The sequence below is a fragment of the Melanostigma gelatinosum genome (genome assembly GCF_949748355.1).
Source record: "Melanostigma gelatinosum genome assembly, chromosome: 14".
NCBI lineage: Eukaryota > Metazoa > Chordata > Actinopteri > Perciformes > Zoarcidae > Melanostigma > Melanostigma gelatinosum.
Genome location: NC_136647.1, coordinates 13,488,773 through 13,502,671, shown reverse-complemented (window position 1 = coordinate 13,502,671; position 13,899 = coordinate 13,488,773). Strand labels below are relative to the sequence as shown.

Here is a 13,899-nt window from a genome sequence, read left to right as displayed (position 1 = left end):
TTATGTTGCAGTTTGTCTTGGCAAGCTAGGAAGGTAAATTGCATATATATATATATATATATATATATATACAGCATACATTTACCATTAAAAGGTTTGGATTGGATGAAGCCAATAAATGAAATCAAGGTTGCTGCTCTATATACAGCGATCACGAGGCTCTACAATGGTGTTTTCCATTGTAGAGCCTGCCTTCTCATACTGCATTCAATCTCGTGAATTGACTCCCAAGCTGGCTTCCACTTCTCCACAATCACCTCTCAGACGTATGCGTTTCTACCATAGTTGCTCGGGACCGACTGAGACACCGCCCCAGTGGACAGCACGTGTCCTCTGGAGGAGGGTTGGTATGGGTATGGCCTGGAACACAACAGATGAGAGATGATGCACCAATTCTACTGCACCCGATGATCAAACGTCTCAGCAGCACCTACTCACATTTTGTCCGTGGGTGTGTTGACTTTGCAAGCGCACATCAGGCATGCACCTCCACAAATGGCAAGTGTGGCCGACGACCAGCCGATATACAAGCCCTCTCCAATCTCATACCTGTGATTCAATAACATTCAACATATATTTATATATATATACTGTATATGTATTATTATTAAATCCATAACCGCAACGCTGCTTTGTGCCATTCAGCTGTCGTTTCTTTTCAGCTCGGTGACATACTGATGCGGAGAGTGTTGACTTACTTTGTCCCCGGATAAAACTGGTCAAAGAACTGCTGTGTGATGTTGGCTGCATACCAAGATATAGCGATCATGGTGGAAATCCCTACAAAACACAAAGCATTCTTCACTTTAGACAAAGTGGGATGTTTTTTCAATGAAAGCAACGCAGACAGTGACAGGCTGAGATCAAATGAACACGGTGAAAATGGGGTTTTATAGATAATATCACGATGTTAGCCGTGCTCGGAATGTCAGTCCTCACGGGGCTAAACTATTTCATACAACATGAGATTATTCATGACAACAGTCATATGGAGCAGAGTTCCCTGCTTGTTGCAAGGAAGGACTACTCCTTTATATCCACTCTACAACATATAGCTTATAAGTATGATTACCATGTAAACATAATAAAACAATATAGTTCTAACGTTTAAAAGCAAGTGTCCGCTCGCCGCTCCTATTCTCACAATACAAATAGCGTCGGCTTTTGTGCAGCAGCAGGTTTGTGAGACTAAGGATAACCTTTTGAACTGGTGACTCATTTATTTTGAAGCTTGGAGTGCCAGACGTGATTCATCTTTCTAGCTGTTTTGTGTTGTGTGATTGTGAGCATCCTCCTGAGGACCGGACATGGTCCTCACTTATTTTAATTAAAGTACTATAAATGCAGGGACCACAACACGTTTGAAGTAAACTTCCGCGCAAACATGTTCTCATGCGTTGGTTTGTGACACAGCCATGTCATCCATCCCCAGGTCTTTACCCTGCAGTAAAAAGAACACTCCTCCCATCGCGGCGATCCTTCCCTTCAGGACGTAGTTTTCTCCTCCTATCTTTGAACACTTCATTCCAGCAAGAGTAGTCACGAGCCCGAAAGTCCCAAACACAATGGCGGCGATCATGAGTGCCCGGGAGGCCTGAATGTACCCTGTGTGCAAACATGAAAAAAATACAATGATTATGGACGGGACAACACAGGATCTCACTGCGGATTCTATAAAAAACACTGACAATAAGTTGAACGTGGGGAATTGACATTATCGGGATAATCAGGATAACCGTGAATATTGTCACATGAGACACTTGGAAAAGCTGTCGAGCTCTTTTTTATGGTATTAATCAAGAAATATAGCTTCATTAAAAAAAAATTGTAATAATAATTTATGATTATTTTGTTGAAGATTGTTTGTTTTTCAGTAAAAACAATGTTCCCTAAAAATAGTCATATTCTATGATAACTGGGATACTATTGTGAATCATAACTACTTTTAATTGTGACATTACATCTTCATATGGCCCCATGCCTACTTGTAAGAACATGTTACACATAAATCTATATATATATGTACAACATAAATTCAAAGCAAGTATCACATTGTCTTATTATGTTAGAAATGCATGTTTTAGCCACAGAGATGCCATTCACTGTTACAGCAGGACAAGAGGATAGTGATGCAGGTGGGAGCCCCCTAGAGGCTCGCTGAGAATAAACCAGGTCCTATGAGCACAGGCAGAGCCCTCGAAACAGACGACAGGGCAAAACGTGAGCCGAACAGAACTTCAGCCACAACACTGAAAGATATTCTCTTCAACCGATCCAAACATTCAGAGTTTTCCAACAGGTGAATTATAGTCATAGTTGTGGATACCTCTGTAGCTTCAGTTGGCTGAAGGGGGAGCCACACAGGTTTGATTCCTTACTAATACGCCAAACTTTAAATTCTCCTCTTGACAAAACAGAAATATATCGGTATGTGTGAACTGGAAAGCATGTTTATGCTGTGGTGAGATGAGGGCACGTTATACCTCAGCATCCAGTGCCATGTTTCATGTGTTATATGTGCTATACAGCGCTTAAACCGATGCCTTAACAGTAGTTCTGACCCAAGCATGCACATTGTCTGGGTTCACTGTTGTACTGCTTATCATATCTCATATTCCTCGCCTTTCATACAGATTATAGCCAGTACAGTAGAATGCTCCTGATATTCTTTTAAAGGTACACTAATATACTGTCTAAGTCAAGGTAAACAATGTAAATAAGAACAGCCATTTCTCCACTTTTGGGTTTGATCCAGTGGTGTGAGATTCAGCTGAATTCAATGAGGATCTGTTGGAGTCAAACTGTTTTATTGTACATAACATTCTCACCCTTTTAGACATTGGAGATGAATTACAATGTATTTTTTTATACTATACTATACTAGAAGCTATTTCTGTGTTGGCCACATACCATTAAGTGCGAGCAAAGATGGAAAATCCCGGCAGTTGTGAACTCCTGTAGAGTCAGTTGCACAGGACATCCACAGGTTTTCATAGATGGTTGATGTGGTGATAACGTTACCGTCCACTGACGAGACCTTCCAGTATCGATTTGGAAGGGCGATCCCAACCATTAGCCAGGCCAGAAACCCCAGGAAGAAGGCCAACGCTTCCACTATCGCATTCATACTCCCTTGTTTCTTCTGTCCAATCGTGTAAGTTATCCAGAGAGAGAAACACTTAATTCAAACGTTGACTCCAAGCTATCTTCCTGCGCAAACGTGTGGATTTGTTGGCCCCAAATTCTCAGTTTGCCAGACTAATTCACACCCGAGCGAAGACGTTACAGAAAACCACAAATTAATGATTCATTCCAAATAACCCTCTTATGATGACACCTTTTATTCTCCACTCTTTTGAACCTTTTCAAAGACTCCAAATGTTTGCCCAACTTAAGGGACAACAGGGAGGTGAAGTCCAACCTTCAAGCCCGCTTATTAATGACGAAAGGCTTAAAGCTATTTCTCACCTTTTGACGTTTGCTTTGAAACACTGTGTCAATAATATCAAACCGTTATTAATGGGATTCGAGTCACGTTTCGGCTCCTCACTTCCCCCTGTGTTCGGTATGTTAGTGGCATTTAGGGGCGAGGTAGCATCACAGCACACCAATCCGCAGAATGACCAGGTTTGTGGCCCAGCAGATACACATGTTTCCTTGTCTGACAACTGAGCCCAAAAGTCCTGTTTTCACTTGTTTTACACATGTAGTGTCGTTATCTGGCCATTATCATCCTGGTGACAAAGTACCACTGCAGCAGCCTTTTGGCCACACGTGAAAAAAACATTTCCCTTGACTCGATAACACATCTTTACAACCTAAACACAAGAACTGCTTTACAATCAAAGTTGACGTTCTGGACACTTCCAAAGAAATAGTTTCAGTGGTTTTGTAATGAATGTCATGATATCATCAGGAGTTCACTGTCTCAGCAAGAACAAAGTACCATTTCACACCAACTAAGAACAGCTTATTGAATGCAGTCTGCAGCTCCCTCTCGTAACATGTCAGTGCTCACTGGATGCCCAACATATGCATTGCATTCAACACAATGGGTACAATGAAGGACACTGTAAAAATAATTACCTGTACAATGTAAGGATACTCTTACAGCGCTACAGTACTGCTTGTGAGGTTGATGAGGTTATTTAGTTTTATTGAGTTACTGTGTTCACCTAAAATATAATGTAATGCATTATAATCTATGTTGTTAGAAATGTTCATGAAGTGGATGTAAATTCCTCTTTTACAATCTCAACAAAAATGAACTTTACGAGCGTCACAGGCTTTACAGAGCTGTTGTGTTGGATTGTACAGCTGCTGATTACAGCATATACATATGTTTGTTATTTTTAGTTTTGTTAAGTTTGGTTTGATTTGTATGTGTTGTTCATATTAAGTTTCTACGAAGAAAAAAGACTCAATCAGATAACAAATTCACTGACGGAGATTATAAAATGTACAGTCAGCTGTTACATAAAACTGGATCATCAGAGAAAATCTGAAAGCATAAATGATGATGTAAAAATATTAATAGAAGACCAAGTAAATTGTTATAAATTACCAGTAACGGTCTCATTTACATTTTTTTTTACAGCAGATACAAAAAAAGTGACTTTTCTAAGATCTTGTTTTGTAACAAATGCTACTTCTAATTACACTTACCTGGCAGAGCAAAAAGGGATGGAAAGTCCCGGCAGTTATAGATCCCTGTTGAATCACTTGCACAAGACATCCAGAGGTTCTCATAGATTGTGGAGGTTGTAATTACGCTGCCTTCTGTGGTGGATTCTTTCCAATACTGATCTTCTAGTGATATGAAAATCAATATCCATCCTGCAAAACCTAGGAAAAGTGCTATAACCTCGACGAGCTCTTTCATCTTGAAAGTAATCGTCTATTAATAATGAGCAAAACTAACAGATAATACCTGTGTGAGGAGCTCTATTCCCAACTTCTGTATCTGATATACATTTTGGGAGTGTGAGAACTGAACTGATTTTTTTTTTCCCCTTCATGCACTCAAACCTGGACTAATTTGAACATTGATTTGTTGGCTGTAGCTACATTAGAAGTCTGCTATTCCCGCCCAAAATTCACGACATTTCACGTGCCCGGCATGTTAACATAGAAATGTAAGCATACAATGAGCTCTTTTTTTTTTTTTTCCTCTTTTGATTGGCAGCGGAGTTCTAGATAATCTATTGTATAACAGTTATCACAGCTTTAAATCCATGAGCCAAACGTCTGGGATCATTTGTCACTGATTGCTTTGATGTGCCTTTGAAGCTTCTTCAGGAGGCAGTTAACATGCCAAACCATTATCTTATCAGTGGTCGTGTTTTAAGAAGCATTGTAGTCATCATTGTAAAAATATATCATAAATATATGATCAGGACGATCAGGGAAAAGTTGAATTACGTGATCTGTGAAGTGACATTCTTATTGTGCTGCAGGTTTACTCTGTGCATCATTCTTCTGCTTTTTTTTATTTGCTCACATCATCTTGTCCTCCTGCCTGTATTCCCTTTTGAGGAATTGGTAGCTTGTGATTTCAGGGAGGTCATGTAAGGTTCTATGAGCTAATGGGAAATACTGAATAGAGGGCAAAGCGAACAATGAAAGCTGGGTATATGGTTGATTTATTGATGATTAAAGGTGATTAAAGGTGATTTATTGAAGGCAGAAAGGGTCTATTTTAGTACTGGTTAAGCATTAACGAGTCTGCTGCGGGACAAAAGATGCGTTGAAATTCTTGCTCTTTGTACGTGCATTAGTTGTACCGTAGCATATAGATTCAACATGATGAAATGTTGTGTTGACATAGTACAGTGCTGCCGCCTAGAAGACCAAACCAGGCTGCTCTAACACACCCTTATAATGAATTGGTTGCCTCTATACATTAAGCAACGTATGGAAGTAAGCAAAAATCCAAGATCTAGAAGTTCTGATGTACTTAAGTTCAGTCTTTACAAAAGCTTTGCACAAACCTCCTCAAAACTCTGTGACGATGACTTTGAAAGTAAGCGCAGATGTTTACCGCTTGTCTCAGTGGAGCTACGCTTTGCTTACGAGTAACTTCAGCATTTACAGTCAGTATCTTATCAAATGTGAATTCTCTTTTGATGGAGCAGTAATCAGAAGCACAGTTCAAAGTACTGTCGTATACTTACAGTGTTGAACAGACATTCAGCCTTTCAATCAAAATCTTATGTCTGTGAACATTTTATTTACTTGCCCTTCCCTCAGTCAGCTGAACGATTGATGTAGTTGTGACCGCATTGACCTCCCTGCTTAAAGGGAAAGTTCACTCAGGTTTGTCGGGCTCTGACTCTGGCTGTGCCCACAAGTCAGCGCTGGTATTAAGGCCACATCAGGTACTTCACCGAGAGCAAATACATGCATGGCTTTATGCAGAACGTGGTTGAAGCTGAACTGATTTTAAAATGATGACCATTTTTTATAACTATTTTACCTTTTAATCTTTCATCTTTATTCTTTGTCCGCTGTGAATTCCCTGGTTGTAAATAACTACTGTGTTCTCACAGAGAAGTTTGATCTTGGAAAAAGTTTAAAACCGTCCTATTCAACAGAAAAATGTGATGTATTATTATTTTTATTATTAATGTTATTATTATTATTATTATTATTATTAGCAGTAGTACTAGTAGTCGTAATCTTCCTTGAATAGCAAACGTGTCACTGTGGTTTGACTTAGTGTTGGCAGGTGAACACTCAACAATTCCCAGAGATACTTCCAAAAATAAAATACAAAATGTTTTTAGTCACTGTTAAATAGTAAAGTGATGATTGATACATTTCACTGGACTATTTCTTCATAGAACACTGTGCGGGCAGTAATTACAACACAGTTCTTTGTGAAATTGTGTTAAAGTATAACCACTGTTATATAGTGTATACCACTGTATAGCTGACAATGGTATCTGATCAAATGTAACCCCACAGACGCTTTTACTGCTGCTCCAAGTCTTAATTGAAGATTAACTTCGAGAGTGAGACCTGAAATGCTCTGTGGTTTAATCATTTACCCCTACGGTAACCCAGGAGACTGGGACAATTCAAGTAAACAAGTGTGGTGGTGATTTCAGTTATTGTTTGACCAAAATTGAAGCTTTGTTGTATTATAAATAGAGCGTCATAAACTTAACCCCATCACGTTTGTATCCAGATATCAAAAAGTGGTTTGATGTACAAACTGAACATGTTGTCTGATAAAGACGTCACTGTTGTTTGTTCAACAGAACACAAAGATGTTCAATGTGCCATATTACATTGTTAATAAAAGGGTTTATAATAATATGATAATGAAGATAATGGTTCATATTAACAATATATAGTAGATCCTCAAAAATTCACATTTTTGTGTCATTTTCAAATGTAGAATCACTTTTTTAATTCACCAAACTTCCCGTCATTGCTGTCCAGGTATTTATATAACTTAAGGTTTATAAGTATGTTATAGCTTTTTAATCTGAGCTTTTGCAGAATATTCTTACATCATATGAAGATATTTAGAAACAATAAAATATCCGTATGAAATACAAAAGAAAGAAACACGTGATGTGTGTGAGACCCTTGATGTTTTATTCAGGAGGTGTAATTAGCACTGAATTTGTATTTTTATTCTCTCTTGTTGTCATTTGTCGACAGCCTCATACAAACACACTGATGTGGACAGTACATGCACACGTGTTGTGCTTTACAAGATTTTATTGATTGCTTTTTCTACCATAATAACTATTTGTTATATAATGAATAAATAGAGAATAATTACATAATGTCATAATGTCAATACTTTCTTCCAAATAATGTATGCTGTATAAACATTGTATGTAGTTTCTATACAAAATAACTTATATTCAATTTGTCTGTAATTACTAAAATATTGACATATGTGGTACGTCATTATGTTAGCAACCATATTTACATTACATATGTTATTGGTATTATTATACAATTATGATTATTATTATAATATGTTTACCATGCTTCCACTTTAACGCTATAAATATTACAATATAGGTACATGATAGTGATATTTAAATACGCCAATAGTATGAATTCACTACAACAACGACAGACAATTGTACAATTGTAATCGGGGACAAATGGTGGAGGTAGCATACCTTTAGATTGAACACAGAAGAAGAAACACATTCAATACCTGTTACTTCTGTAATTCACCACAGTTCGAGTCATCTATATCCAAAGTCTCCCTCTGTTCCTGCTTCCAGACGGCCCCAGTTAATCTCCTTGAAGAATGGCTGATTCTTGAGTTCTTCACACTCGTTGTTTTTGAACCCGAGGCGTTTTGATGGATCCTTTTGCATCAGGCCTTCACAAAGATCCTTGCATCCTTTGCTGAAGGTTGGTGTGTATGGAACTGGATCGTTCAAGATTCTGCGAGCTACCTCGGCATTCTCAACCTGAAGAAAGAGACCATTATATATACGTACGTATGAGTTGGCGTCGGGGAATTGGCAGTGGACAAGAGCAAACGGGTGAATTGAGGACATCGTTTACCATAAAAGTCACCCAATGAGTCTGTTCTACACATGTTTAGTACCTGCTCTCCTCGTACTCTGAAGGGCCCTTTGGCGGCAATCATCTCAAAAACGGTGACTCCAAGTCATTGAGGAGCCATGAAACCTCTATTGATGAACAACATGATTTCACTGCTGAGAGGAACATGCTCTTCATGGTGGTACAGGGTTTCTTTTCACAGTAAAAATCGACATGGATGGGCCATGTCGATTTTTTACTTCCCTGGAGTTTGTTGTGGAATATTTCTATGAACAGTCGGGACAAGAGTGTCAAAGTGTTATCAAATCAATGTCAAATGAAACAGAGTCTGGATGAATGATCAAAGTTGTAATAGTCAATTACATATTACATGTCAATTACATATTATTAGTATTTGCTTGCAAGCAAAGAGAACACAGTCTCACAGATACATCACCGTCATCTGCAAGAGGTGCTCTGACGACACATTCAAATGCACGGACATTTATACTCAGTCAGCATGCTGTTACCTTGGTTTGCAAACAAGAATAAACAAAAGAAGACAGAAGATAATAAAAGATGTCAAGGCAGATGTTTTTCTTTGAAGCACAGTGTCCTGTCTTTACGATAACCTGAAGGTGCTTTACAAATCCCTTTGTTATCAGTTTGCCCCACAATAAACCATGGATACACCCAGCCAGATGCGTCCTTTGATCTCGCTGTGACCTAATCAAAGAGTTCAGTCACAGTATTGCAGAGACGGAATAAGCCTGTGAATCATCACCCATCATATATGCCTGCAGAGGGTCATGCCCTTCAGCTGATGCCCATCAAGGGAAATACCGCAATCATGACCCCTGTGTGTGTCCCCGTCTTTAAAGACAGAAACAATGCACAAGATAACAGATAACAAGACACCTGGATCCGAAATTTACTAGAATCATTTAGAAGAAACAAGGTTTAGTGCCTGCTCTTCTAAAACTTACATTCTTTAACCCTAAAGCAGTAGACTGACATATTTTCCCATAACAAGTTCCTGCATACCCAGTAGTTGTGTCTTGTCCTGGTGGAAGTTCAACAGCCAGACCCAAATCTGACAGGCGGACGTGTCCTGAGTGAACAGTGGCATGTGGCTATTAAATAAACAACCAATATATCGAAAACAAGTCGCAGTATAGTGTGTTTGAAAAAGTTAAGTAAGTCATAAACAAGTCATAGTATGGTATGTGTTCAAAAAGACGTATGTCAATAAAGTAATACAAAAGTCATGATATATTATGTCTTAAGTGACACGTTAAGACATGGGGAGAGGTGTAATCCGGCAAGATACCCGTGTGGCTGGACAGAAAGTGTATCGGGCCTTTGAATATCCCTAATAGCCGACGTTGTTAATTCTTGCATTGGTCATGTTCTGATGTTTGATTTGTGTTTAGGGAGCAATCGTGGAGAAGCGCATCCTCGCAAAAGTTCACAGCCGCTTTATTGTGACGCTGAGTTACGCCTTCCAGACCAAGACTGACCTCTGCCTCGTGATGACCATCATGAACGGTGGAGACCTCAGGTGCTCTCTGTGAATACAGCTTTATAATCACACTCACACTGACCTCATACTGGTTTCTGTACTTTACAACATGGCGACGGTGTTTCCCTCCTTTCATCTCCACTAATCAGCCTAAAACCAGCCTTCTATGCTTGTTGATTTCACAGAGGCTTCAGAAGATCCTATAACATACCACCCTCTCTTACAGGTTCCACATGTATGATGCGGATGAAAAGAATCCTGGTTTTGATGAGAAGAGAACATGTTTCTATACGGCTCAGATCATCTGTGGGCTGGAGCACCTTCACCAGCACAGGATCGTCTACAGAGACCTGAAACCAGAGAACGTCCTGCTGGATGATGCAGGTGGGCCATTAACTCTGCTGTCATTTCATTGGCAGACCATCCGAGGACTTATATATACTATATTCTCACTTTTTTACATTACATTACTTTTTTTTAATGACATTTTCATTACTTTTTATGCCATACTATACGACTTTTTTATGATTTACTAAACTCAGATTATTTTTTGACTTACGATAATATTACTTTTTTAATGTCATTGTGTTCTAAATGCTGGCTTGGGTCGGCCAGCCATGTGCAGCAGGTGCACCTTGTGCAGCAGGTGATTTCAGCAGGTGACTTCTTCTTGCAAAGCTGATCAGGTGTCTTTAGTTTTAGTTTACCAGGATTAACTAATTCACGGGTAGTTACACCTGTGCTTCTCTGTCTTTAACAAGTCAAAATGTCTGTCGTGTCTATTGTGGCTTACTGACTGACCCAAAGGGAACAGAGACAAAACTGCTCTGCGCCGTGAGACATGGTCTACTCGTATTCGTACATCAAGTACGTAACGCAAATAAGCAGAGGTCTAATCAGCAATAACTGAGAAAGCCTGTTGGAGTAGACTTTGACAGGCCGGGTGGGCTTATACTTGAAGATCTTTTTTTGAAGAATTAGGCTGAAGTGTTTACTGTCTTTGAGCTGCTCTGTGAGGTCTTAAAGAGACTCACAGGCTTCTTTGCATTGAGCCTCATTTTTCATGAAAACTAAACCTCTCACTGGGTTCTCTCACAACCTGTTCTTTCTTATCTCCTGCTGTAGTTCAGTGTGAGAAGCTCGTCGAGTGATTTCACTTTGTGTTGTAACTCTTTTTATACACACAAATAATGGTTGTAGGTGGGACATAGATGCCTCATCGTCGCTTTACCTCGTAGCCTCTGTGCTTCTTCAGCCTCTTTTTCTCCAGCTTCTTGTTGGCGTACATTTTGCCCGTTGCCTTGGCCTGACAAGCAAACACTTCCCCAAAACCTCCTTTACCCAGCACCCTGAAGTGCGAGAACCACTGCTCATCAAAAGGCTGGCTCTCCACCCATTTGAACTGAACAAAACGCAGAAAGAACATGCTGCTCTTGAAGGAATCTGTGGCCGTCTTGTCCAGGTGTTTGAGAAGCTGCTGCTCGCTCTCTTTAAACAGGTCACCGCGGGCGTTCTTGAAGTCTTCAACAACTCGAGCGACGGCCTTCTCTTCCAAGAAGCTGCAAAAAGCTGCTGCTCCTTCCACACTGCCACGAGCCGAAACGTAGGCAGAGTTTGCCACCACTGTCTCCAAACAGCCGATGTCCATGGCTGCGCCTTTGCCTGGCACACACAAACCCAGGAAGGAAGTCAATGAGAGTGCTGAAAAATGCATTTTCAATCGTTATGACAGGATGACAGCAGAGTCTTGACATTTTTAATACACACAAAAAGGGACTTTTGATTAAATCTGCTGTCATATTCTATTCTATTCTATTCTTGCTTGTCTTGTACAGTTAAAAGCTTTTTTGTCCTGTTTCCTTTATTATTGACTTCAATAGCACCAACACCATGTTGTAATCTTCTTCAATTTTCATATTATCACTCTAATACTTTTTAATATTATGTAATATATCATATTATATTATAATGTATGGGTTTAGTCATCAATGGCGAATGTTTTCCATGAGTTACTTTGTTTGATCGTGTGCTGTTTCATTTCACTAATTCCCCCAGTGTTTGCGCACCGACTGCTCAAGAGTACACTAACAATGACAATGACTTTTTTCCAGGTAAGAGGAAATTGAAGTTGAAGGATTGATGTGATATGCTGCACCCTGCTGGTTGAAATACAGCATTCACAGAAGAGGGCTTTCTATTTCAGATGCAACAGACGGGCCAGGAAAGGAAGCTTTGCGTGCACTTGCTTTGTGCACGAGATCACGCAATCCAAGGGATTTGGGGTGCTTTGAGGTAAGAGAGCATTAGCTCGTGCTTAGTAGCCCAATGTCTTTCACGTCCTCATCCTGGCCCATTCTGCAGATTACCTCCCTGATGTTGTCATGTGAACTGAGTGCATTTCCCATGCTGCATAAATACCACAAACAGAAGAAATGTTCATTGCTTGGCCTGCATTTGTTGCAGTTAGTGGGATCCTCATTAGATTTCTTCCTGTATTATTGAGCCCTGGTGCAAAACGGTCATTTAAGAAAGGAGTTTTTTGCTTGTTCATCCTGAGAGACTGAACCAACAACATTCTTCATGGATCATAGATGTTTTTAGATTGTTCCAAAGATAACAGCCGCAGTTCTACATTATTTTATCTGATATCATACTGCATACTGGGCCCTTGACGTGCTGTGCAATATGTAGAAAAATACATCTGCCTGCAACGAAATGGGACAGGAAATGAAAAGTGGATCATTAGATCACTGTGTTAAGTCTTTCTGGGTTTATAAGGTGCTCTATTGGTACATGTAGTGATGCTGTTGGCTGTGGTGCTTTCCTGACTCTAATCCAATGAAGATCGACTGCTGATACCAGGGATCTTCTATACAGATAATTGGGATCCTTGTTAATTAACCTACTTTTTTTAGACGTGTTTCTAAATGTGTTTCAACTGGTGGAAGGCTGAACAGAAGTCAGGACCTTATCACGTATACAATGCTGTTGTTGGTCCAAGTACAAGTATGTAAATATTACCGACAATCTTTCCTTTAAGTGTCACTAGTAAAAGTACTGATTGTGCGAGTGTGATATTTTTGGATTGTTATTACTGCTACACAGTCATATCAAACCATAACAAGGATTTTGCACTTGGAGGGAAAGAGTAGTAAAGCTATGCTCGTCACATAAATATATTGCTGTTGTATTAAATCAAAGAATACAAACCACGACCCTTAAATGATACCATGCTTGATATAGTATGCCATGAAATGTCTTTACAAAAGCCATTGCACAGTATGTCATGAAAAACGTCATAAAAGGTCAAAGTATATGTTCTAAAAAGTCTAGAAAAATCTCATAGTACAGTATACGCTAAAAAAAGTAAGCGTATTAATTACAGTTTTTCGACTTACTATATTTTTCAACATACTGTACTGTGACTTTTTTTCCACATTACAGACACCCTGGTTAAAGGAGCTGTATTGAACATTAATATAGCAGCAAACAAGCATTAGCTATTTAAAGATATAACGTGAGTGGAGTAATGTCTACTCGAGCAGAGAATGAAGTCACTGCTATACTTTTAATCAGAGCTTCTCCTTGCTTTGTTGACATAGTCAGGCTGGGCTTTTAGTGCATGTTCGTGCATGACCGCGTGCCCTATGGCTAGCTCACAGCTGCCGACGGCGTTGCAGCGTTGTCGTGGAAGTGTCGCCCCCGTAGAAGCGTACTCAGTACACCATGAGGTCACAGCTGGGTGTGGTCAGAGGTATTAGGCAGTAAAGTACCACCTTTAAGCTTGTTGTGCACATATTTTACTACACGGAGAGCAAGACTGTGACGACAACAGACAGATGTGGCCTAATGTT

At 39.6% G+C, this 13,899-nt stretch overlaps 2 protein-coding genes across 2 annotated transcripts; both read right to left on the bottom strand.

Moving 5' to 3' along the window:
- Nucleotides 1-260: 260 nt before the first annotated feature.
- Nucleotides 261-3,127, bottom strand: LOC306787874 (claudin-15-like; the record flags this gene model as incomplete). Its single annotated transcript, XM_079283181.1, has 5 exons — nt 261-360; nt 439-549; nt 699-780; nt 1,441-1,605; nt 2,911-3,127. The coding sequence occupies 5 exons, from the start codon at nt 3,125-3,127 to the stop codon at nt 261-263; spliced, it is 675 nt and encodes a 224-aa protein (XP_079139307.1).
- A 5,089-nt stretch (nt 3,128-8,216) lies between these two features.
- On the bottom strand, nt 8,217-11,693 carry LOC306788025 (rhodopsin kinase GRK1-like; the record flags this gene model as incomplete). Its single annotated transcript, XM_079283354.1, has 4 exons — nt 8,217-8,447; nt 8,588-8,649; nt 9,539-9,656; nt 11,277-11,693. 4 exons carry the CDS (start codon nt 11,691-11,693, stop codon nt 8,217-8,219), a joined length of 828 nt encoding a protein of 275 aa, XP_079139480.1.
- Between the last annotated feature and the right edge of the window lie 2,206 nt (nt 11,694-13,899).